The 24,842-nt window shown below is 53.7% G+C and overlaps 1 protein-coding gene across 3 annotated transcripts; it reads left to right on the top strand.

Annotated features, from left to right (window-relative positions):
- Window positions 1-1,780: 1,780 nt before the first annotated feature.
- Window positions 1,781-23,064, top strand: LOC116942985 (uncharacterized). 3 transcript variants are annotated; one of them, XM_032955562.2, is made up of 5 exons: window positions 1,781-2,010; window positions 4,313-4,395; window positions 8,622-8,977; window positions 10,331-10,510; window positions 12,138-23,064. In XM_032955562.2, the coding sequence occupies exons 3-5, from the start codon at window positions 8,839-8,841 to the stop codon at window positions 12,923-12,925; spliced, it is 1,107 nt and encodes a 368-aa protein (XP_032811453.2). In that variant the 5' UTR covers window positions 1,781-2,010; window positions 4,313-4,395; window positions 8,622-8,838; the 3' UTR covers window positions 12,926-23,064. The 3 variants fall into 3 exon arrangements, with proteins under 3 accessions (XP_032811453.2, XP_032811433.2, XP_032811444.2); XM_032955542.2 differs by having other exon boundaries at window positions 12,135-23,064; XM_032955553.2 differs by lacking the exon at window positions 4,313-4,395 and having other exon boundaries at window positions 12,135-23,064.
- The last annotated feature ends 1,778 nt before the right edge of the window (window positions 23,065-24,842 follow it).

The raw sequence follows: 24,842 nt of genomic DNA, 5'->3' as shown, positions 1-24,842 counted from the left end.
ATATAGGACTCACCACTGTGATCTCTACATTGGGTCAATGTAGAGATCACAGTTTGTGCACCAGATCTTATTTATTCACGATGTACTTACAAAAAAATCCGCAGACTACCTGCTGGATCTCCTCTCTGTTTCAAAGAACAAATTTGACCTCAGGTCTTCGCTCATTTACCAGCTTCACATTCCCTATTGCCGTACAAAATCTGGAGGAAGGGCCTTTGCTATTGATGCCCCCAGGGTCTGGAATGCTATTGCCAATAAACTGCAACTTGAATCGCTACCAATGAGATCTACTCTCAAAACTGCTCTAGAGGAGTTGTACACCCCTAGCTGCCACTATTCATTGGCGTAAATAAAATAAAATGTTTCGCTCTGGATGACGCTGCAAAGTATTTTCTGTATTTTGATTTAGCGTGCTGATCTTAAAGGTGCATTGAAAAATTTGATACTCCGACTGATGCTTGTTGTTGTGGAAAAACTCATGCAGCCAGCTATGGCTCTAGGATTTGGTGTTACATGTTATTTATGTAGTTTATTGTAAAAATTCGGTCACAGTCCCTATGATCACTGTTACGTTGCAATTATGGCTTTATTTTTTGGTGATTTTCGAAAAGTTTTTTGGTTTGGACATGTTTGTTTTGTTGTAGTACGGAGTTAGACTGATGGCCTTAATCTCAGTTGTCTTGTGGTTGTTGTTGTTTGACTTGCATCCCACTGGGATTTTTTTGCATACAGCATTGGTGTACGGTGCTTTTTCAGGAATATTTTGCAGTTTTTTTCATGGATTTTCTGTTTGCACAGTCATAGTCACTTTAAGATGTTTTCTTGTTCGTGTTGTTTGTTTTTTTGTTTGTTGTGGTTGCACCCGATTCACGAGCCGAATGGCTCACAGGGCTATACCAACATAAATAAACTGAAACTGAAATAGACTCACACAGAGACCCATAGACTCGCCCAGAGACCCACAGACTCACACAGAGACCCACAGACTTACACAGAGACCCACAGACTCACACAGAGACCCACAGACTCACACAGAGACCCATAGATTCACACAGAGACCCATAGATTCACACATAGACCTATAGACTTACACAGCGACCCATAGACTCACACAGAGACCCATAGATTCACACAGAGACCCATATTCACACAGAGACCTATAAACTTACACAGAGACAAATAGACTCACACAGAGACCCACAGACTCACACAGAGACCCACACTCACACAGAGACTCACAGACTCACACAGACCCACAGACTCACATAGAGACCCATAGATTCACACAGAGACCCATAGATTCACACAGAGACCTATAGACTTACACAGAGACCCATAGACTCACACAGAGACCCATAGACTCACACAGAGACCCAAAGATTCACACAGAGACCCATAGACTCACACAGAGACCCATAGACTCACATAGAGACCCATAGACTCACACATAGGTTTGAGGTTGTTACGGCCACAATGGTACCCACTTGTGGCGTTCGAGTGAGTAGTCTGCTTCGTCTTTCTCAAGCGCTGCTTGCATCTAGCCGCTCGCTTTACAGCTGCACTCAAACCCCATGGAGCGAGTGCGGCCCTCCCATCACCGCAATGCACGTTCCGGGGCCCCCTCCTCAATGCACGTTCCGGGGGTGGCCGCCTCATTAATGAACGTTCCGGGGCTCCCTCCCCTCCTCAATGCACATTCCGCCCCCCCCCCCTCTTCAATGCACGTTCCGGGGTCCTCCCCTCTCAATGCGCATTCCAGGGCCTAACCCCCTCAATGCGCGTTCCGGGGCTCCTCCCCCTCCTCAATGCGCGTTCCGGGGCCCCGGCTCCCTCTTGGCCATTGTGTTCCCAGCGCGCGTACTGTCTCGCGGTACAGTGCGCGCTCTCCATTAACAACAACAATCAACAACAATTCAACAACAACAACAATTCAACAACAACCAACAAACAAGCAGCAGCAGCACAGACTCACGCGCCTCGAAGGAGCCGCCCTCGTCGCATGTGCAAGCCGTGAGTCGATCTCTGTTTGATATTTCCCCACGCACGCAGACGCCCCTCACTCCACTGCTGGATGATGATGAGGGAGGGGGGTGGGAGGGGCGAGCCCTCCCTCCCCTCCACGACATTGCGGGTGCGTTGGCCATACTTCACCCACGCGGGACAGTGCGCTTTGATGGTGCATCATCAACAACAACAGCAACATCGTTATCGACATCATCAGTGAAACCGTGATCGGTCCACTGCTGGATGGGCGAACAACCCTAAACCCCTCCCCCCATCCATCCATCCATGGCCTCCTCTCCACGCCGTGCGGTTTGTTGGGTTTTGTGATCCACGATTGTGGCCGTACTTTAACCACCGCTGCTCAGTGCAGACTTGGGTGAATGGAGCTGGTGAATTTGGTGGTGCGTGGTGGTGGTGATGGTGGTTGGTGGTGGTGGTGGTGATGGTGGTGGTGGTTGGTGGTGGTGGTGGTGATGGTGGTGATGGTGGTTGGTGGTGGTGGTGGTGATGGTGGTGGTGGTGATGGTGGTGGTGATGGTGGTGGTGATGGTGGTTGGTGGTGGTTGGTGGTGGTGATGGTGGTTGGTGGTGGTGGTGGTTGGTGGTGGTGGTGATGGTGGTGGTGGTGATGGTGGTTGGTGGTGGTGGGTGGTGGTGATGCGTGGTGGTGGTGGTGATGGTGGTGGTGGTGATGGTGGTTGGTGGTGGTTGGTGGTGGTGGTGATGGTGGTGGTGATGGTGGTGGTGATGGTGGTTGGTGGTGGTGGTTGGTGGTGGTGGTGGCTTGCTGTGGTTTAGGTTTAATCGGGGCCGTTGCTGCTGCCACAGATGGTTTTGATGGTGGTTGGTGGTGGTTGTTGGTGGTGATGGTGGTTGGTGGTGGTGGTTGCTGTTGGTGGTGATGGTGGTTGGTGATGGTAGTTGGTGATGGTGGTTGGTGATGGTGGTTGTTGTTGGTGGTTGGTGGTGGTGGTGGTTGGTGGTGGTTGTTGGCTGTGATGGTGGTTGGTGGTGGTGGTTGCTGTTGGTGGTGATGGTGGTTGGTGATGGTAGTTGGTGGTGGTGGGTGGTGATGGTGGTTGTTGGTGGTTGTTGTTGGTGGTGGTTGTTGTTGGTGGTGATGGTTGTTGTTGGTGGTGATGGTTGTTGGTGATGGTGGTGATGGTGTGTGGGGGGGAGCGGTGGTGCAGCGAGATTATCTTTGGCACAACAACAACCACAATAATAATTGCCGCTATTAATCGCTGCTGTTATTATAATTACCATCGTTATTCGCAGCGGTTAGCGCTACGAACCTGGCGACACGGGTTCGATTCCCGTTCACGGCCACCGGTCATGGGCCTCCCCCTAGGTCGACTCAGCCTCAAATGAGCACCTGGTGCGGTGTGTAGTAAACATCGCCACTGGGGGAGACAAAGGCGGCCGGGCGTGGTGGTGCTGGCCACCCACCCCCTCGTGTGCCGGTAGCCTTCATAGGTGCTGCTACTCGCTAACAGCACTTGCCCCTACAGTCTGTTACAGGCTACACGGGGGACCTTTGTCTTTGGTGAACTCGGTGGCAATTCGCGTTGAGACCTTGCGACGTCGCTGCCCTTTCAGTCGGGGGTCACGGGGCTGGTGGGGGTCACGGGGCTGGTGGGGGGTCACGGGGCTGGTGGGGTGTCACGGGGCTGGTGGGGGGTCACGGGGCTGGTGGGGGGTCACGGGGCTGGTGGGGGGTCACGAGGCTGGTGGGGGTCACGGGGCTGGTGGGGGGTCACGGGGCTGGTGGGGGGTCACGGGGCTGGTGGGGGTCACGGGGCTGGTGGGGGGTCACGGGGCTGGTGGGGGTCACGGGGCTGGTGGGGGGTCATGGGGCTGGTGGGGGTCACGGGGCTGGTGGGGGGTCACGGGGCTGGTGGGGGTCACGGGACTGGTGGGGGGACACGGGGCTGGTGGGGGGTCACGGGGCTGGTGGGGGGTCACGGGGCTGGTGGGGGTCACGGGGCTGGTGGGGGGTCACGGGGCTCGTCGGTCTGTCACGTGGTATTCGGCGAGATGATCTTTGGTGCAATAACAATAATAATTTCCGTCATTAAATCGTTGCTGTTATAATTATCGTCGTCATTATATACGCTCGGCGCCGTGTATTAACAACATGACACGAGGTGAGACACGAATAAGATGATTTTATCTCTCTCACATAAACGACCCCACAGTCTCTAAAAAAAAAAACGCCTGTGGATGTAGATCCGCTTTCAAGGTCGGCGATCAGTTTTTTTTGTTGTGTTTCCTCCCTCCCCACCCACCCCGTCCCCCCCACCAAAAGCCGCGGCGCGATCGGAGGAATTTACCTGCGCGTGGTGCAAACCGCGGGGCCCGGCTGGTTTCCACCGTCGCAGGGATTCGTCGGTGAGCCACCGACGCCGCCGCCGCCGCCGCACGGTCGTGCTGCTTATCTTTGTGGTTTGTCGAGAGAAATGGATTTTGTATCCGCCACAAGGTCGGCTCCACGTCCCGGCGCGTCGAAAAGTGCACGGCGGCGAATCACGCATGCATGCGTTAGTTTGAACACATTTCAAAAACGTCCTCATTGATCATGTGCCCACCATGTTTCTGGCTCGAGTTTATTGCCCATTCCTTCGCCGTCAAAGCGCGCGGCTTAACAAACTAAACCAAAAAAAAAAACACGCATTTGGGTGCCCGGAAAAAATAGATATATTGAGGGAATTGCATGAGAAATAAAATGGAACCGAACACCTCTCTCTCCTCTCTCTCTCTCCTCTCTCCCGTGTTAAAAATGAGAAACCCTCACAGCATGCGGAACGAACGGCCTTGCCGTGGGCTTTGTCTACGTTTTTATGATCATCGAGCGATGCACGCAGACCGCCCGGCTTTTCGCAAGTGGCTGGTTTTGCGCAAGTTGTTAAACAGACTCAGGGCGACGGTGGTGGTGTGTTGGTGGTGGTGTTGTTGTCACGGTAGGGGGCACAGGTGGTGCATCGGCCAGTCATCTCAGTCGACCCACGGCACCTGGGTCTGCCCCGTGACCTCCTGCCAGCGGGCGTTCGACACTTCACGTGCACATGGCCTGGCACAAGCGCCGTGGTGACGTCGCCGCCACTTAGTGGCGAATGGCGGTTGTTGTTGTTGTGTCTGTGCTCATCAGTGAGCCGGCCGTAGCCACGCGCACAGTTTTTCAGACGCGACCTTGGCTGTCACAAATGATTGCCCGACAAAGGTGGCTTGCCGTCACGGTGGACATTTATAACAGCAGTCGAATACTCCCTTAACACGCCTGATGTTGATTCTGAATGTGGAGGGAAAAACCGGAGGACCCAGAGAGAAAAAAAAATCCACACGACCACCACGGGCAGAGAGACACCGCAAACTGCAAAGAAAAAGCAGGCATCGTCAAGGTCGGGATCGAACCCACGACCTCCTGTATACCAGGCGAGGTAGTTAACATCTCGCCACTGTGTCATGACAGAAGACGACTGATTGATGTTTCTGTGTATTTAAAAAAAAAAGTATTTTACCAGGTAAGGCCCAGTGAGCTGTCTAACTCTTTTTCAAAAGCGACCTGGCCACCAATGATAGCTCAACGAAGTGGTTTATCACGTGGGAATTTATAGCAGGAACCAAATGCTCTAAACCCATGTTGATTTTGAATGTGGAGGGAAAAACCGGAGGACCCGGAGAAAAATCGGGGAGAGAGAGAGACATACAAACTCCAAATACACAGGTGTCAGGGTCGGGATCGAACCCACGACTTCCTGTATACCAGGCAAGGTTATTAACATCCTGCCACCCTGGAGCCCTATTTGAGCTCATCGGTGAGCTATAATTACCAACTCAGTTGTCTACACAACATAAGGGGAGTGCGTGGGTGGAGTCACGTGATGTATGCCACGTGACTGATGGAGTGCCCTAGCCAATAACATCAGGAAACCCAGCAGAGTGCGTGCCTTTTACACGATTCACGTTGATTTCGGTTTAACCAGGCGAGAGGGATGAGTCCCACTTCCAATCCTAGCCACTGAAACCGGTCAAGAGTTTTGCTGTTCTCAACAGAATCAGAATCTTGAGTTATCCTGGAGAAATTCGATGAGCTGTGAAGCTCTTTTACCACACAGATGTCCAGTAGTGGCACAGGCTCAGAAGGTTACAACAGCAAAACAATACAAAAAACACGATGGCAGTGCAAAGTATAGGCAAGGAAAATAAATCACTAAAAATAAATACGTAAAATAAAGTTAAAATTTCACAAGTACACTAATTCCCAATCTTGGGCAAGGCAGCAAAACAACAGCAGGGACAGTCCCAGACCCCATCAAGACAAACACGGCCCCTCAAGAGAATTGCACATTCAAATTTAACTATTGATACACGAGCTGTTAAGGATGAAAGTTACAAATCGGATTCGCAAATGCGGTTGCATCCAGCGGCAGTCTTCTCCTTCAGGGTATTTCTGGAAGGAAGATTTATGATGTTAAGGGGAGGCGACGAGGTTGTTCCAACACGTTGGTGCTGCAACGGACAAAGGCTTTGTCACCTGTTCCCATCCTTGTTCTTCAACTTCTGCCGATGACAGACTCGTACGTCATCGGCGCTGACCAGCGTGGTGAGGTATGGTCAAGCAAAGGCTCCATTATCGACGATGCGTGGAGAGGCATTAATCCAGCGGTGGATTGACACGGCGCTCCGTTTATTAATTTACTTAATTTCTTTAACTGTGTTAGGTGCAGTTACATTGGCGTGGGTTTACCGTGCGCAACCGCGGGTTATTTGAGTAAAAGTAGCGCGATTTTACTTTATTCCGCACAGATTCCATTCCGATGGTGTACGTGTACATCAACAGAACGGAACCGGAATAACAAACAATAAAATAATTTTTATCGGTACCGAGGCTCCCACAAGGCCGTGCGGGAGGGGCGTTTGCCACAGTTTTGGCCTCCGGCTATTGTAGAGTGGACCCGGTCGTGCCGCTGCGGATCCCTTGCTGCGAGTGACGGCGTCTTTTTAAAAACAACGGTGCTGCCGCTAGGCCTCTCTTAAATAAAATTAACGCCGGGCCGCTTGTACGCGTTCCGAGATTCTGCGGTGAACGGGGGACACCTTACCCTGCAAACTAGCTGGATGTCTCGGAATGGGGGTGAAGTGTGGTGAAATATGGTCGAGCAAAGGCCACATCGACGAAGCGCGGGGAGGCATTAATCCAGCGGTGGGTTGACACAGCACTCCGTGAATTTACTTAATTGCTTGAAATGTGTTAGGTGTAGTTAACTTGGTGTGGGTTTACCGTGCCAAACCACGGGCTATTTGGGTAAGCATAGCGCGGTTTTACTTTATTCCGCACAGATGGACGCAACAGACTTAGAGCGGTTTTGTGTACGGTACATTTTGCGGACATCGGACAGCCACAGACGCACAGTTGGGTAACCGAGACAAAAAAAAAATGTTTTTTGCACGGTGCTCGTGTTCACGATCGAACGGCACACAGGTTCTCTCAAGGGCCCGCCAGAGACTCGTCTATAAATTGACGTAATATTTTGCACCCTTTTGTCAACGGTTGTCTCTACGTGAACTTTTAACTATTTGAACTTAACTATTTTTTCGTATTTTACCAGGTAAGGCCCACTGAGCTATGTAGCTCTTTTTGCAGAAACGAGCCGGCCATCACGAATGACAGCCCAACGAGAAGTGGCTTATCACGTGGACATTTATTGCAGACAAATACTCTAAACGCACGCATCTTTCTCAATGGACCCAGAGGAAAAATCCACGCGGCCACGAGGGAGAACATGCAAACTCCGAACATGCGGCAGACGTCGTCAGAGTCGGGATCAAACCCACAACCTCCTGTATAAAACAGGCGAGGCAGTTAACATCTCCTAGCCACCGTGGCGCCCACTTACGGTGCGAAAGAAGTTCAAAGTAACGTGAATACAATCCACGGCCTGTCGAAGGGCCCCTCCCCCCGTGGCGTGTCGCTCAGGGAAGTTGTTCCACCGTAATTCACCCCCCACAGGTGAACGCGTGGATGTACGTATGCTGAACTTCTCTGAATGAAAGTGAGTGATGGGGGACGGGCGGTGGGGGGGGTAGCTCACGATCGGTTCGGATATCACTCGCCACTGTTGCGAGCGATTGGCTCGGATTAACCGCTGTGCCCAGTGCTCCCAACCTGGGACCAATTACAGCCTGGCAGAGCAGCCTTGTCAAGCTGCACCTGGGATTAGCGCGGTTGGCCTGCGCACGGTGCGAAAGAAGTTAAATCCACATGACGACGGTGGTGATGATGATGGTGATGTTAAGGAGGTACCTGCATGACGAGAACGCGGGGGATGTTGTCGTCGATGATGGTGCGGCCGTCTGGAACGCTCTTCCGATATTAGGAAGCCACCGAAGCTTGCGCCACTTTTGACCCATCTAGATTAAAAACTAATTTCTTGACAACTGCTTTTTGTGTTTAGTTTGTTGTCCTTCCCACCCGCACCACCGATTAGCACGGTTGGCTGCGTACGGTGCGAAAGAAGTTCAACGTACACACCCACGTACGTACAACGGGGTCTTCCGGCTCGTCGACCTCGCAATTTAATTTCTTCCTCCGCCCTCCCCGCCCCGATGTCTCCCAGCACCTCAACCGGTTCCCGACGACGGGACTCCTCCTCGCTGGGACAACGCCGCTACCGCCGCCGCCACGACCACCGACTCATCCCCCTCCTCCTCGTCGCTCTCCGCCGGCGACTTGCCGCTGGGAAGCCCGGCGGACGTGCTCCTTTGGCGCCGCTCGGCGGTCTGAACCGCCAGCCGCCGCCACCGTCGTGGTCCGCGTAGGGTCGGAGCGCCGCCATGGATGGCGTAGGGCTGTGTGACGCGGGCGCCGCGTCGACCATCGCCGCCGGAGAAGAAGAGGAGGAAGAGGAGGAGGAAGAGGAGGAGGACGAGGAAGATGAGGAGGATGAACACATGCACAGCTTAGGCTTCCTCAGTGAGTGGTGCATGGCGTGAGGATAATGAATCTTAATTCGTGCGTCCGTTATTACTCCGATTCAATTGTCAAATCGAATCAATATAAGAAGCATACGTCCACAAATCCCTGCGTGGTCCTCGCCCCCACCGTGCCTTGCAAACTCGTGCGTCCTTCTCTACGTGTCGCCTTCTCGCCCCTTTCTACGTTCGCACTCTTTGCTGTCTCTGTCTCTCTCTGTTCCTCCTCCTTCTCGTGCTCAAGCCACACTTCCGCTCTCTCTCTCTCTATCTTCTCGGCCACCCCCTTCACTGAAACAAACTCCCCCCTCCACATGCGGTCACCCTTCGCTCACTAAGTTTCCGCTCCTCACTCAAAACTCACTTCTCGTTACCCCAAGCTCACCTCACGACCCCCCCCCCACCATTAATCTCAACCTCATAACCACCACCGTTACTGTTTCATATTCTCATTAGATGTATGTCACTCATTCCCCATTAATTAATTCCATTCATCATCGTTTACTGTCAACAACTTCGCTTTCACCTAATTCACGCATCACAGATTTACCCCCCCACCCACCCCCCCATCGCTTCCTTTCATCCATTTCATTCACCTCATCTCCGCCACTACGTTGTTAATTCTGTGTATGGCACCTTGGATAACGCCTTCACCAAGGCGCAGAATTAACAGTGGCACATGTGTATATAAGGTGCTATTTAAATTATTTTAAAGATAAGATGATATGTTATATTGAACCGTTGTTAGCAGTGAATGTGGATCGTCGTCCTATTGGCTGCGAATAACCCCGACGGTTTAAAAAATTGTGCAGAGCGCCGTTCACGTAAAAAAAAACGGGGCCCAGGTGCCGGTGGTCGCATCGATGAGCGCCTCGCACCTTGAAACTCGTCGGGCCTGAGTTTGACGATTATCGTTATTAATGTTTCCAGCCGTAGATGCATATAAGCACACCTTCAGAATCGGAATCAGAAGTTAATTTCTCCACCGAGTGAAGCCCGCCGAGCTAAGCCGCTCTTTATTAAACGGTGACTCGGCCAGCAGGCGGAGTGAGTGGGTGAGTGGGTGGGTGATTAGTAGGAGAGTGGGTGGGTGAAATGAGCCAGCGATTGAGTGGGCGATTGGGTGTGTTCGCGGGTGAGCGAATGGGCGATGCGGGCGAGTGAGTGAATCGGTAGTTGGAGAGTTGACCCCCATGGCAGCGTTAACAATTGTAACGACGCATCGGTGTTTACGCGATCCACCCCCCAAAAAACCTGACGCTCTGTTACGGGCAACGTCGCCTCCCGTCGGTCAAAATATAAACGGAGATTTGCTGCTGTGCTCGTTTGGGGTTTTTTTTCCCTCCCCTCCCAGACGAGGCCGGGGAGTTCCTCCCTCCGTCTCCCACGGCCCTCGACGACGAAGAGCACTGGATCCTGCCCCTGGCAGAGGAGCCCGGCCAAGGTACCGACTCCGGCAGGGACGTGCCAGGAGCAGCGATGGGTGACCTCGAGGGGGCGCTGGGTGGTTTACACGAAGCACAGGGCGGTCTAGGTACGTGATTTTCTGTTTTTCTTATCGTCGTTTTAAAAAAAAAAAATTCGTATCGTAATTATTATTTTTCTTTACATTTTTTTATCGTCAACTCAGTGCTAGGCAGACGGTTACAGACATCAGAACTTTCAGGCGGGGGTGAAAGCGGTGATTCGACGTTTCTAGATTTGAAGCTTTCGTGACTGCAAGGATCCATACTGTTTGGTTCTATTCGGTAAAGTCACGTAGGTAAAAAATAAAACAACAAAAATCTTTTTATTTTTTACCTACGTGACTTTACCGAATAGAACCAAAGAGTATGGATTCAACGTTTGTGCGGTCGCAGTCGTATCAAAACTTTATTGTTATTTCGCCACGTAAGGGCCCGATGAGCTACGGGGGGAGAGCTCTCTTTTTTTCATAATCGACCCTGGCTATCGCAAATGATGGTTCAACGAAATTGGCTCATCATCGTCATGTGGAAATTCATGGCAGCGGCCAAAAAACCCTGGGACGCGCGATGTCGATTCTGAAACGTGAAGGTTGACAAAAACCAGAGGGCTCGGAGAGAAGTTGACGCGACCACGGAGAGAGAGACACCGCAAACTCCAAATATACAGCAGCAGGCATCAGGGTCAGGATCAAAGCCGCGACCTCCTGTATACCAGGCGAGGTAGTTAACATCTCACGATGTTAACTAGTGATGTAATGATGCTGTTGGGGTTGTGGTGTTATGAGGTCTGGTGCTGTTGTGGAGTGGTCCAAATATCCTGCGGTGAGCTCTAAAGTTACCGAGACCGTTTCACTCGGCACCACGTATTGCAGTTCGTTTCACGCGTCGGGTTCCCTGCTACGCAGTGGGGAGATGTTAACAACCTCGCCCGGTGTGCAGGAGGTCGGGGATTCGACTCCGACCCTGACACCTGCTGCTGTATATTTGGAGCTTGCGTGTCTCCCTCCCCGTGGCGGTCGCGTGGATTTTTCTCCGGGTCCTCGGGTGTTTTTTCTTCCGCGTTTAGAAACGTGCGTTTACGTTATTTTGCTGCTGTACATTTCCACGTGATAAGCCAGCCACTTCGTTCAGCAATCACTCGTGGCCAGGTTGCTTCTGAAAAATAACCTAATAGCTCAGTGGGCTTTACCTGGTAAGATCAAAACAATTGTTTAGTTTTACTTGTGTGTGTGTGTATATATTGGAATGCGGTTTGTTTACCGTGTATCGTTTGTTGTTGTAATGTTCTGATCCCGTACCCCTACGGAACATCTGTGAAAAAGAGATTCGTAGGTCATCGGATTGCTGCACCAGCTATAAATAAATATGATGATTCTGAATTTCCATTTCTCCGTTCTACACCTTGGTTGATGGTTAAGACGATGTCGTCGTATGATGGTGTAATGTTGGCGATAAATGACACAAACTGTAAACTAATTTATATTTTACCAGGCGAGGCCCGCTGAGCTGCATGGCTCTTTTTCGGAAGCAACCATCACAAATGATAGCTCATAGGATTGCTCCTGCAGTATAAACAAATATTCTTTAAAAAAATACTTCAAGTGGTTGCCCCCCCCGCCCCCCCTCTGCTCCCCCAACCCCCGACTGTGGTCGTGACATGCCGCACCCCTCCCCTCACCTCCCGCCTCTCAGCAGACATCGTCGAGGGCGGCTGCCCGAAACGTCGTCCCGGCCGGCCGATCCTGCACGGCGGGCGCGTGCGAAAGTCACGCGCCCGGGCTCCCCCTGCCGACGGCAAGGCCGCCGCCGCCGCCGCCGCCGCCAAGCCGCCTTCAAAGCGCAGCGAGCGCAACGGAGCCGGCGCCGGCGCCGGCGCCGCCGCCGCCGCCGCCGCCGGCGCCGCCGGGGACGAAATATCGAAGCGCCCGTACGCGTGCTCCCGCTGCGACTTCCGGTGCGCGTGGTCGGGCCAGCTGACGGTGCACGTGCGCTCGCACACGGGCGAGCGGCCCTACTTCTGCCACATCTGCGGCAAGGCGTTCACGCAGAGCGGCGACCTGCGCGCCCACCAGCGTTCGCACACGGGCGAGACGCCCTACCGCTGCGAGGCGTGCGGCAAGGCGTTCGCCCGCCGCGGCTCCTACCGCATCCACCGGCGCACGCACACGGGCGAGACGCCCTACAGCTGCGACGAGTGCGGCAAGGCGTTCACGCAGAGCGGCCACCTCGTCACCCACCGGCGGCTGCACACGGGCGCCAAGCCGTACAGCTGCGACGTGTGCGGCAAAGAGTTCGCGCGCAACTACAGCCTCAAGAGCCACCAGCGCACGCACACGGGCGAGACGCCCTACAACTGCGACATCTGCGGCAAGGCCTTCTCCTTCAGCTCCAACCTCAAGCACCACATGCGGTCGCACGCACGCGCCGAGCTGGCGTGGGCCGCCGCGGTGGAGGCCGCGGAGGGGGACGAGAGCAAAGGGTGACCCCCCCCCCCCCCCCTACTAGCCGTCTCACCCCCTTGCCCCCCACTGGCCGTCCGTCAGAGGCAGGAGAACGGCGGTGTCGATGCCTCGCCCGATATTTTTTTTCCTTCCCCCGCCCCCCCCCCCCCCCAACTCACCGATGGGGAGTGGGGGAACGGCCGAGCCCGCGGCGGAGATGCCAGCGAAAGGAACCGGTCAACGGTGCGCGCCGATCGGCGCGGCTGTTCCGTGGGGGGGGGGGGGGGGGGAGGTGCGGGGGGACCAAGGGAGGAGAAGAGAACGTCGTTTGGAAGGGAAGCGAGGGGAATGGTTGGACCGTGACGCCCCCTCCCCCACCGTCCCCCATCACCACCGCCCCTGCCTCCGCCCGCCGTGTTCTTGGGTTTTGATTTCTCTGCTTCTCTGCGGCACCCGCGATGGTCGAGCGAGGATCGTCTTTGTTTTGTTGTCGTCGTCGTCGTCGTCGTCGTCGCTGTAGCCATGGTCCTGTCGCCACCGTCGTCGTTAGCGTCATCGTCGTAATTTAAGTGGCAGACGGGAGACGGAGGTTTTTGTGCGTGTTTTGGGGGTTTTGTTTCTGCTGCTGCCGCCGCCGAAAGTCAGCAGCCTCGCGACCTGGACCGCCCCCCCCCCACGGCTCTTTCTCGGCCACTTGATAGGCGGTCACGTGATTGGTTACACGACTAGCCGGTGTTAAACAAGGTGACGACGCGGGGTGGAATGTCGGCCACCCGTTGACTTTCCTCTCCCTGTGTGTATACGCGGCCCTCTCCGCAGTTGCATTTTTTTAGCTCCCCCCCCACCCCCCCCGACGACTTTAAAGTTAACGGTTGTTGACTTTAAACATTTTGTCGCCAGTCATCGTTCAAATCGGTTTCTCAAAAACGTTATCGGGCAAATGGGTCTCCTTCGGTGCGCAGAGAATGGGCGGGGAAACCCACAGCCCGTCGATCCGAACATGGCCCTCCTTGGCGTCATTTCATAACGATTGTAATAATAATAATAGTATGAGAATAGGTTTTCCCATTTTTTTCTGGCAACAAAACAGGTGTTGAGATGTTAAAACACCAAACTGAAACCTTTTTTTACGAGGAATCATGTCTGACTTAACCACAATACTTGTGGTCAGAATGCAAACAAAAATAATAATAGTCTGTGCCCATTTCCGGAGGGGCCATTCATGTGGGACTGCATTTTGCGAAGCTGCGCAAATCCGCAACGCACGAAGGCGCATGCAGTAGAATCTCCTTCCCCCCCACTCCTGATGGCGGTAATTGGTTCCACGAAAGCATGTCCGCAGAGCGATTTGGTCGTTAGGCGAGTCGGGGAAATACACGTTACAAAGGCCCAATTCGTTCCGGTGGCGTCGAAAGTGACCCCTTTTTCACCCCCAAAAACGTGACTTTCGTAAGTATTTAAACAATGGATATTAACACGTAAAGATACTAACGGCGTTATGAACACGTAATATTCAAAGAAACGTGGCGGATCGATGCATTAATTGATCTTTACTGTACCTGCAAACAGCCCGTCGTTAACAGGGGGATGGTCGGTATGCGAACACGTTGGGCTCTACGGAGGGCCCGTCGTTAAGCGATTAAGTCATTCACAGGGGCTATCGTTCTGCTCTGTATATCTTGAGGTGTTTTTTTTCACCACCCAACTGTCGAGTGTTCATACGCGTGGGAGGAATCCGGAGAAACCCCCCCCCCCCATGCCTGTGAGGGTGGTGGGGGGGCAACGCTCGATCCCCAAGCTTAAATGAGACTGATGGAGATGAGCACACACTTCGCTGTGCCGCCTCCTGCTGGCGAGCCGAGGGGTCACGGCGCCTTCCCGACGCCCTCGGGAGTTTTTCCGCAACATTCGGGCCGTGATCCAGCAGCCGTCATGGGTGGCGGGGATGTTAACCACCTCGCCTGGTGTACGGGAGCTCATGGGTTCCTATCCCGACCCTGACGATGCCTGCTGTATATCTGGAGTCTGCACGGTGTCTCTCTCCTCGTGGTCACGTGGATTTTTCTCCGGTTCCTCCGGTTTTACCCCTCCACACGTAGAATCTAAAGTATTCGGCTGCTATGAAATGTCCATGTGACGATAAGCCACTTGGTTAAGCTAGCATTCATGGCTAGGTCGCTTCTGAAAAAAGAGCTGCACATCTTAGCGGGCTTTACCTGGCAAAACAAAAACAGTTAATAGTTTATCAGAATATTTATTTATACTGGTGGAATCCGATGAGCTATAAAGCTTTTTTTTTACAGATGTTCAGTAGGGGCGGGTAAGAACGTTACAACAACAGTACACAAAAAACACGATAGTGTAAAGTACAAGAAAGGTAAACAAGTCACTCAAACACAAACAATCACAACTAAACCATCCCCATCCTACCAGGCAGAGCCCACCGAGGTTATAAACTTCCTTTTCAGAAGCGACCTGGCCACCAGCGATAGCTCAGCAAAGTGGCCCACCATTTGGACATTCATAGCACATTTATACCTCCACAGCGCTCGACTCGCAGGCCACATTGCACCGTAGCCACCACCGTCCCGGTGAGAGCCACACCATCGAGTTGACGTCCCACGAGCAATGTCCTTCGTTCGGGGGGGGGGGGGGTGGGCGGGGGAATCGTTTCGCTTCGGCAACGCCCGGTGTTTCTCGTATTAGCGCGCTCCGTCACCTCTGCCGGGGCGGGGGCCTCTTGCGGTGACAGGTGACAGCGCTGTGTGCGTGTCTTTTGTTTGGCCGGAGAGAGGGGCGCTCAACGGGCGCGGCATGGGCTAGAGATGAGATGGACTTGATGTGGTAGAGGAGGATGTGGAGCCGAGTGGACTTGCCGATGGCCGGTACCGGTGGTGTCAAGATTGGCCTCTGTGTAGGAGGAGGCTCGTGAAGGGCAGTTGGAAGCCTCCCAATAACAGCGGAGGGCAGAGGAGCGACGCTCGCAACAACGAGCGGAGCGTCGGGCGGCTAAAACACAGGAAGTTGGCACAGCAGGGGGCACTGGTGGCGCATCTGCCAGTCATCTCGGTTAGTCAACCCTCGGCACCCTGGGTCTGTCCCGTGACCTCCTGCCAGTAGCGAGCCTTGGACACTTTGCGTGGCCTCAACGCCCACCTAGCCTGGCGCAGCTGCCATGGTGACGTCACCGCGACCGAGAGGCGAATGACATTTGTTGTTGACGTGTGGCCCGTCAAAAGTATTCGGAAGACCCGTCGGACTCCCGAGTCAGGAAATGGGGTCGTGGTAACGGGCAACCGCCCGAGGTGTGTGGTCGGCAGAGGTGTGGGGCGAGGCCTGTGAGCGGCGGGCGGGGTGGTGCTGCGCGGTTCCGGTAAAAGCGGAGCGCGACGGCAGCCACAGATCTTGCCGACAGGCACACGGCTACTCGACGCAGGTGTCTCGCCAATCGACTGCCTCGCGAATCGATTGCCAATGAACCGACGTTTTCAAGACGTGCGTGCGCGCACGTAGGCGCGCAGCGTCGGAACGGAATCGGAGGGAAAACCGCCGACGTTAAAGCGTACGTCAGGAACGTCGTCGGTTGCGGGAGAGGGGTTTTCGGCCACCGTTTCTCGCAGGGTCCGGTACTCGGGCCGCTCCTAACCCTCGTTCCTTTTATTCTCACTTGACATCGAGCTTGGGTGCCGGATCGGCCGAGCTGAATCGATACAAATTCACCTCGGTTCACGATCTTACAATGACCATGTCATGTGTGTGTGTGTATATATTGGCCAATGCAATGCCTACACTTTCATCCGTATATGAGGGAGGGGGGGGGGGCGGGCGTGGTGGGGGGGAGGGCAAATCTCTGATGGGCGTCCGAATTGCTCGCTCTGTTACGGCGACAACGCTCGCTGCATGTGTGGTGGTCTGGAGCGGCGGCGTAGCTGTTGGCGCTACGAACCCGGCGACCCGAGTTCCATTCCCGCTTACGGCCAACACCACCGGTGACGATTATTTGAACTGGTCATGGCCCTCCCCCTAGGTCGACTCGCCACTGGGGAGACAAAGGCGGCCGGGCGCGGTGTTGGCCACCCACCCCCTCATGTAACGTGCCGGCCTTCATAGGTGCTGCTCGCTAACAACACTCGCCCCAACAGTCCGTTAAGGCTATACGGGCGGGGGGAGGGGTCTTTGGGGGGGGCGGTGCTAAGTGGTCGAGTGGGCGTGACTGTGTTCAAGTGGGCGGAGTTAAAGCGATGGGGGGCTGGTGTGTGCGGGTCCCGGTTTGAGCTTTGTTTTTTTGATGCTGGGTGTAATCGACCAGCGGAAACGTCGCACCGTACTCCGAGTGTCAATGCCGTGGATTCACTCTCCCAGCACACAACCGGCGGGGCTGAAGCGAGTAACTCATTTGGCGCATTTTTTTTTCCATTCACTCACGCGTGTCAAAAATCCCTCGCTGGTCGGCTGTGTCGGGTGGTGGCGGCGGCGGGTGAGCGGCACGCTCATACTTTGCCGCGATCTAACCCGACAGAAAGCTCCGTCGTGAATAGCGTTGGTCGCGAAAGCCCACCCAACATGTGGAACTTATCCCCGTGGTACAGCACGGGCAGTATTACGGCCCCCCCCCCCCCCCCCCCCCCCCCGATAGCAGATGTAGCCGACCTGTATTAGAACGCTGTTCTCGAGCAGTGTCGGGTGTTAACACTGCTTTGGCTATTATTAGAGGAGATCATCGGTGCAGTATACACACCGATCCCCCCTGCTTGGTGTCCAACCTCGAACCCGCTTAACGCGTTCACACCGATCACGCCACCCGTCCACCGAAGGCCGCAGACGTCCGCGGCTTTTGGCTTCCGCTCTTAGCGCTCCCGATGCCGCCCCCTTCGTCCTGCGCACAAATCGACCTCTGTCCTAGACCCAGCGTCGTGAGACGCCTATCTCCCGTTCCCCCCGGACGCCCTGCAAGTTGCGGCAGGGTTGCGGCGGCGGGGCGTCCCCCATTCACCGCCGAATCTCGGCAACGGCGGCGGCGCCCTTGTTTTTATAAAGACGCCGTCACTCGCCACGAGAGAACCGCAGCGACACGACTCGCCGCCGCTCTACGGTAGCCTGCGGCCCCGCACGCGCCGCTCCCCCACGTGGCCTTGTGGGAGCCTCGGTGCCGATAAAGGAATTTTGTTTGAGTATTGTTTTTTTTCATCTTCTGGTTCCGTTTCCGATTACGCGCACACACATCATCGGAATGGGCATCGGAAGGAGAAGCGACGACGCACGCTCACCGTGGGGAACGCCATCGGAACGGTAAAAAGGGATCCGAGCCGACGTATTCCCGCAGGTTCCTGTAACTCGGCCGCTCCTATCCCCCCCCCCCCCCGCTCGTCTTTTCTTACAACCTGAGATGCGATCGCATTTGAGGCGCTCTGTGAACTCCGCACGCTTCTGAGAACGAAGAGGCGGTGGAGGCGGGGCGGGGGGGATGGCACGGCGGTGTACCCGCAACGGCGCGAAACCTCAAGTGAGACCCGGGTTTGATAGCCCGCCGTGGTGAGCGATATCCGATGATATCCGATGCGGTCCCGGCACCGCCGCCAACTTCGCCGAACGTCCCGCCGTGGCTGACGTGGTGTATGGTGGCGGGGAGGGGGGGGGGCGGTGGCCAAATCGCCGCAATGGAGTCTGCGGCCGTTGATCTTCGTGTGGCCACACGGGAGAAAGACGAAGCGGCGGATTGACGGCGCCTCCTCCGTTTGGCACGGCTGGCTACGCGCGGTGCGAAAGAAGTTCAGCGTGCCGTCGTGTTCTCCCGTAACGCGGCGGTACAAGCGCGGTCCGCGACAACGTGCGAGACGCGTACGCGGGCTGACCCAAGACTCGAGGCGGCGTGGGTAGGGCCTCGCGACGCATCCGGCAGCATCCCCAGTGCCTCGTGCGACGCTGCACCCCAGGGCAGCCGTGCGGGCGACTGTGACGTAGTTCCGTTCGCTCCACCGCCGTTCTACCCAATTCGCATCCGCGCTGTGAAGAAACGTGTTCCCTAATACACTCGTCATCACATTGTCGATCCGACACGCAACGTTGCAGGGGAAACGGGGACCGTGCTTGGGGAAAAAACAAGAGAATGGGTTTTTTTTTTACCCTTTCTGGCATTAATACAGGTGGTGTGTGTTAAGATGTTCAAACACCAAATAGGAACGTTTTGCAAAGAATCTAGTTCGCATTAACCACGCGCACACACACCACTTGTGGCGAACATGCACACAAACACGCTCTGATAATTACGGTATATATGGGGCATTGTCATTGAAACTGATTGGCCTACAACAGAGACAGCCTTCATTAGGGCCGAGTCTCACCCAGTGACACGTCAGAGAGCGCTTGATGCGAACTTGATTCCTCGCAAAACGTTTCCATCCGGTGTTTGAACATCTTAACACGCACCAACTGTTTTATTGCCAGACAAAGGGTAAAACCTATTTTTTTTATTGTTCATACTTTGATAACGTGTATCCACATGCTGTAGCTGCTCACCCCCGTGCTCTAAATGCTCCGATACGTGTGACGTTGTCTCTGTACTGTTCGCCTTGTGGGCGGTCGTCCTCTGGTCTGACACCGGTGGTGAGACTGGGCCACAGAGAAGGCTGCTTACCTCTGGTGTAGGCCGATCAAAGACAATGCCCCCATACATTATGATCAGGGTTTGTTTTGCATGTTCACCACAGGCGCTGTGCGTGGCTAATGCAGTCCTTGATTCCTTGCAAAAGGTGTCGCCTATTTGGTGTTTGTACATCTTAACACTACTGTATTATTGCCAGCAAAGGGTAATAAAACACCGATCCTTGTTTTTCATGAACCGTCAGGCTCGACCGGGCGAATCGAAATGAGGCAGATCGGACGACACGGACAGCAACAAACTAGGACAGTTTAACACGTGGCAGGTTTAAGACGTAGCAGGAGGCTTTCGCGACCAATATTATTCATCATGAAGGTTTTTGGGTTAGATCGCGTGAAGTATAAATGTGTCGTAACCCTCCACCACCCGACACAGGCAGTTAGTAACGGATTTGTCGCGTAAACAAAACGCCAATTAGTTACTAGTGTAGTGTATCGTGTAGCTAGTGTATAGTGTAGTATACTACTTAAGCCCACCGGTGTGTTGGAGAGTAAATCCACAACATTTACAAGTTGAGCACTGTGACGTTTCGCTGGTAATTACAACCAGCATCATCGGGCGATTTGCCAGAATAGTGAAGCAATCCACCTGCTTCCGGGTCTTAAATAGAGCAGCAGCTTGGACGACGTCATCGCAAGGACGGGACTAAAAATAAAACGAGGTAACTTCGCCTAACCAACGGGAGATGCAACAAAACTCGCGACTCATTTGTGAGGACGGCCAGGTCGGCTCCTGAAACGCAGCCAATTAGTTTAGTTTAATAAAATAGGGGTTTCCCCCCCCCCCCTTTTATCTGGCAACAAAACTGAAACCTTTTTAAAAAAAATTGTAATAATCATGTGTGCATTAACCACAATGCTTGTGGTCAAAATGTTGCAAAATGTTTGCATTTTGACCACAAGTATTGTGGTCATAATGCAGTAACATGATTCCTCGTAAAAAAAAAGGTTTCATTTTTGTTGCCAGAAAAAATGGGAAAAACCCCTATTATTATATTTTGGTACTGGCAGAGGGAGGTCTCATGATGTAGTTGAGTTTAGCCACGAATGACTTGGAAATCGATCTTTGTATTATGATCTGCAGCTGATGAGGAATGTTATCATAAAGCCGAGAAGGCGTTAACTTATAATAATGTATTGCCTATCCACTGATAGTCACCGTGGGGGGGGGGGCGGTGCGGGGGGGGGGGGCTTACTGAACCTCATACATATTTAACACACAGCAGCAGTAGTAGTAAGGCTTTCGCGACCAATAGTTATCCACAATAGAGGGTTTTTAAAAACTAGATAATTGGGGGTTAGATCGCGTAAGATATAAAATGGGTCGTCGCAATTGTCACGACGCTGCCGCTCGGTTCAAGTCTCCCGGCCATGGCCCCACCGGTGGGGCGATGGCCCGCCGGTGGGCGATGGCCCGCCGGTGGGCGATGGCCCCACCGGTGGGGCGATGGCCCCGCCGGTGGGGCGATGGCCCCGCCGGTGGGGCGATGGCCCGCCGGTGGGCGATGGCCCCGCCGGTGGGGCGATGGCCCCGCCGGTGGGGCGATGGCCCGCCGGTGGGGCGATGGCCCGCCGGTGGGCGATGGCCCGCCGGTGGGCGATGGCCTGCCGGTCTGCGCGGATCCAGAATTGGACTCCCGAGCCAAGCGCTAGACCTGACCGGACGCCACCCTTCGGACCCCGAGGGGCCGCCGCCGCCGACGCCGACGCAACCCCCCGTGTGTGCGTGCCCAGCTTGGGCGACGATTCGGCGCGACGTTTGTTTCCGACGCGACTCAAACAAATCTCCTCGCCGATTTGATCTGCGTCGCGTTGGTGGCCAGCGGTGGCAGGAACGACTTTTTTTTTTTACACGTGATCTAACCCTTCAAAAAGGGAAATTTAAGAAACCCCTCCGTTATGCTCGTTACGTATTGCTGTGCGTGTGGAGGGTTTGGGGGGGGGGGTTGAGATATTACGGTGAGGGGGGCTACAGTTGCTCTCCTTTGTGTAGAGTTGCAACGAAGCGACGAGTCGCGTCGCAACTAACGAGCCGTCGATGTCTTCGCGAACTAACCCGAGGTGTACACATTTTGACGGTATTTAATTAACCCCGAGTGCGTTGTGTTTTTTCAAATTAAGGCGCTCCGTAGGATTCTTTATCGCCGCTCATCGATGGGAGCGGAGTTGTGGCCCAACACTGCAGCAGACGACAAATCTAAGAGGTTCTGAGCCCACCCCTCCCACCCCTCTCACCCCCGTGATGAGACGAGGGTTCTCTATGGGATGAGATGATGAGGTAATCATTCCGTGTTGGGTGAAATGATGGTTTTGTATCGGCTGAGTTGACGGTTTGAGTATTCGGTTAGAATCCGGTTCTAATGGTCCTTTTGAATTTGATTAAACGAGGGGGGTGGCGGTGGTGGGAGGGGGTCTCTGTTCTGTATGGTAAGGGGTCCGTATGGTAAGGCTAAGGCTTCTGTGTGGAATGAAAGATGAGGTTTGTGTATCGGATGGAAGAGGGGTTATCCATCATGGGAACGATACGTTCCATCGGTTGAGACCAGGGTTCTGCATTAGATGAGATGGGGGATTTTGTTTTGGATCGGTTCTGCATTCGATTGCGATGAACATTCTACATCAGGTGAGATGATGGTTCTGTATCTTATGAGATAATGGTTCTGTATCGGTTGAGCCGAGGGTCCTGCATGGAATGAAATTGTGGTTCTGCATTGGATTATGATGGTTCCGTACCAGATGAGACATCCATTCGGAACCGAGAGGTTTCTGTACCGGATGAGGCGAGCGTTATTGAGTCAGAACGGGGGGACTGGTGTTCATCTTTGTCGCTACGAAACGAGGCTTCTGTATCGGACGGGGATGGGGGGGGGTCGGTGTCGTGGGAGTGACGCTCGAAAGCGGGAAGCTCCGAAAGCAAACTGAAACGTCCGCTGCTCGAGTGTCTCACCTCACCGACGGCACGCAAGCGACGGACGACCGATGCTCGGAGCTGCAGCAACCGCGTGGAATTTATTTTTACCCCCCCCCTGCCGCGGGGATGTCGCCGCGGGGATGTCGCCGCGCGTCCGCGGACTTCGTGGCTGCGCCGGCTTGCTTGGGCGTAGGGGCTCGCCACGAACTAAGACGCGTTGCCCTGTTGGTGGCTCCAGATGTCGGCGGGGGGGGGGGATTTGTGAAATGGCAACAGATGTTACCTCCCCCCCTTCCTCTTTGCCCTCCAGCATCACCACTACCACCACCAGTGTTGGTGTGTCGTGTGAAGTGTAACCTTTCTCAAAGTAATCACATGACATCTTAATGAAATTAATGCATTAAACGGAAAAAGTAACCCTTGCTATATATAGCATTCTTCTCGATGTATTAATATTTTAGGTATTTCAAAGTGTTACATAGATAAATATTGTAGACTTTATATAATGTTTTCAACGTAGCATTGCCATAGCGGTCCGTATGCGTATTGAGTTGTAATATTATCGTGTCGGATTTAACCCTTTTTTTGGATTAAAAAAAAATGTATAACGAAACCTCACCCCGTATTGACATTCAGTTACTGGTCCGTGTTTACTATGGGGGCGAGATGTTAACTCCCTCGCCTGGTACACAGGAGGTAGGTGGATTCGATCCTGACGCCTGCTGCCCTGCTGCGTATTTGGAGTTTGTGGCCGCTCTCTTTTCGTGGTCGCGTGGAGTTTATTCCGGGTCCTCTGGTTTTCCCATCCACATTTCCCCTCCACATTTAGGCTGCTCCTTCACTGTCAACGTCGACTCACAATTATAGGTCCCTTTTGTTAATCTCCTGCTGAATAAAGGCCGCCCGACAGCATTGTCGATTGACCACACTTCACCACACTGGTCAGTGCAAGGCGGGGGGTGGGGAGGGTACGGTCAAGGTATCGCCCGCCACCGACGTTGGCTGTAGCCAGGAATCAAACTCGTAAAGCTGCGGCATCGAGACGTTAACTACCCCGCAAATTATACAGGAGGTCGTGGGTTCGATCTGACCCAGACGCCTGCTGCTGTCTATTTGGAGTTTGCACGTCTCTCTAATTATCATCACGGTGGCTAGATGTTAACAACCTCGCCTGGTATACAAGAGGTCGTGGGTTCGATCTGACCCAGACGCCTGCTGCTTTATATTTGGAGTTTGCGCGTCTCTCCCCGTGGTTGCGTGGATTTTTCCCCGGGTCCTCTGGTTTTTCACCTCCACATGTAGAATCAACCTGACGGGTTTCGAGTATTTGTCTGCTGTAAATGTCCACACGGCGATAAGCCACTCTGTTGATGTATCATTTGCAGTGGCCAGGTCGCTTCTGAAAAAGCCAATAGCTCAGTGTGGGCTTTACCTGTTAAATAAAATGGTCTAGTTTAATCTATGGGTCTCTATGGGTCTTTAAGCATCTCTATGCGTTTAAGAATATTTGGCGACCGCTATACATTTCCACGCGACGATGAGCCACTTTCGTTGAGCGACCATTTGCGGTCGCCAGGTCGCGTCGAACAAAATCGCAAGAGCCCTGTGGGCCTTACCATGGAGATTCCGAGAGACACACAGAGACCCACGGATTTTAAGTGCACGTGAGCTCATGGCGATAGATACAGAGATGCGTAGAGACACGCAGAGACCCAAAGATATAGGGGAGTGTGCGATTGCGGACATGCAACCCAACGTACGGACCTCCGATGAGCACGGCTGGCTACGTACGGTGCGAAGGAAGTTCAACACACGTACACATGGCGAACCAACCACTGCGGCCTGCGCTCCCTTAACGGAGGAGGAACAGCGAAACGACACGAACGCTCTCTCTGCTGAAGCCCTCTCGTCGTGGCCTAGCAGACCTCGACATTGCATTGAGCCTAGCAAGCGCCCGCCGCCACCGCCCCTCCCCCCCTGTTGTATATAGGCCCTTTTTCCATCTTAATATTAACAAGTAATTTTCCGATACATATTTCTATTGTTTTTTAAAATAATGAATAAAAACAACACCAACCCAGGCCCTCAGCATGGTATGTGGAGGTCATGAAAAGCCATTTACCATGACCTACTGACACGATTTTGACAGTTACAAACTCCCAGGGTCAAAGGAACAGACAGAGTGCAGAGCAGCGAATTGCAAGAGACTGACGTAAACACAAAGCCAGGGTCACTGAGAGTTTGCGCTAGCCGCAGACAGCCAAGCCAAACAGCCAACCATTTATCCTGCATTACTATTAAAGTAACGTAAAGTTCGAAATTCAACAACAGGAATAGGCTAAATTATCGACCCTCACGCTCACTCCAATTGGCAACCAGGCCACAAGCTAC

The sequence above is a fragment of the Petromyzon marinus genome, chromosome 1 (genome assembly GCF_048934315.1).
Source record: "Petromyzon marinus isolate PM22_M1 ecotype Great Lakes invasive population chromosome 1, UKy_Petmar_22M1.pri1.0, whole genome shotgun sequence".
Classification (NCBI taxonomy): Eukaryota; Metazoa; Chordata; class Hyperoartia; order Petromyzontiformes; family Petromyzontidae; genus Petromyzon; species Petromyzon marinus.
Note: the sequence above shows the minus strand (reverse complement) of the source record. Positions and strands in the feature narration are given on the sequence as shown.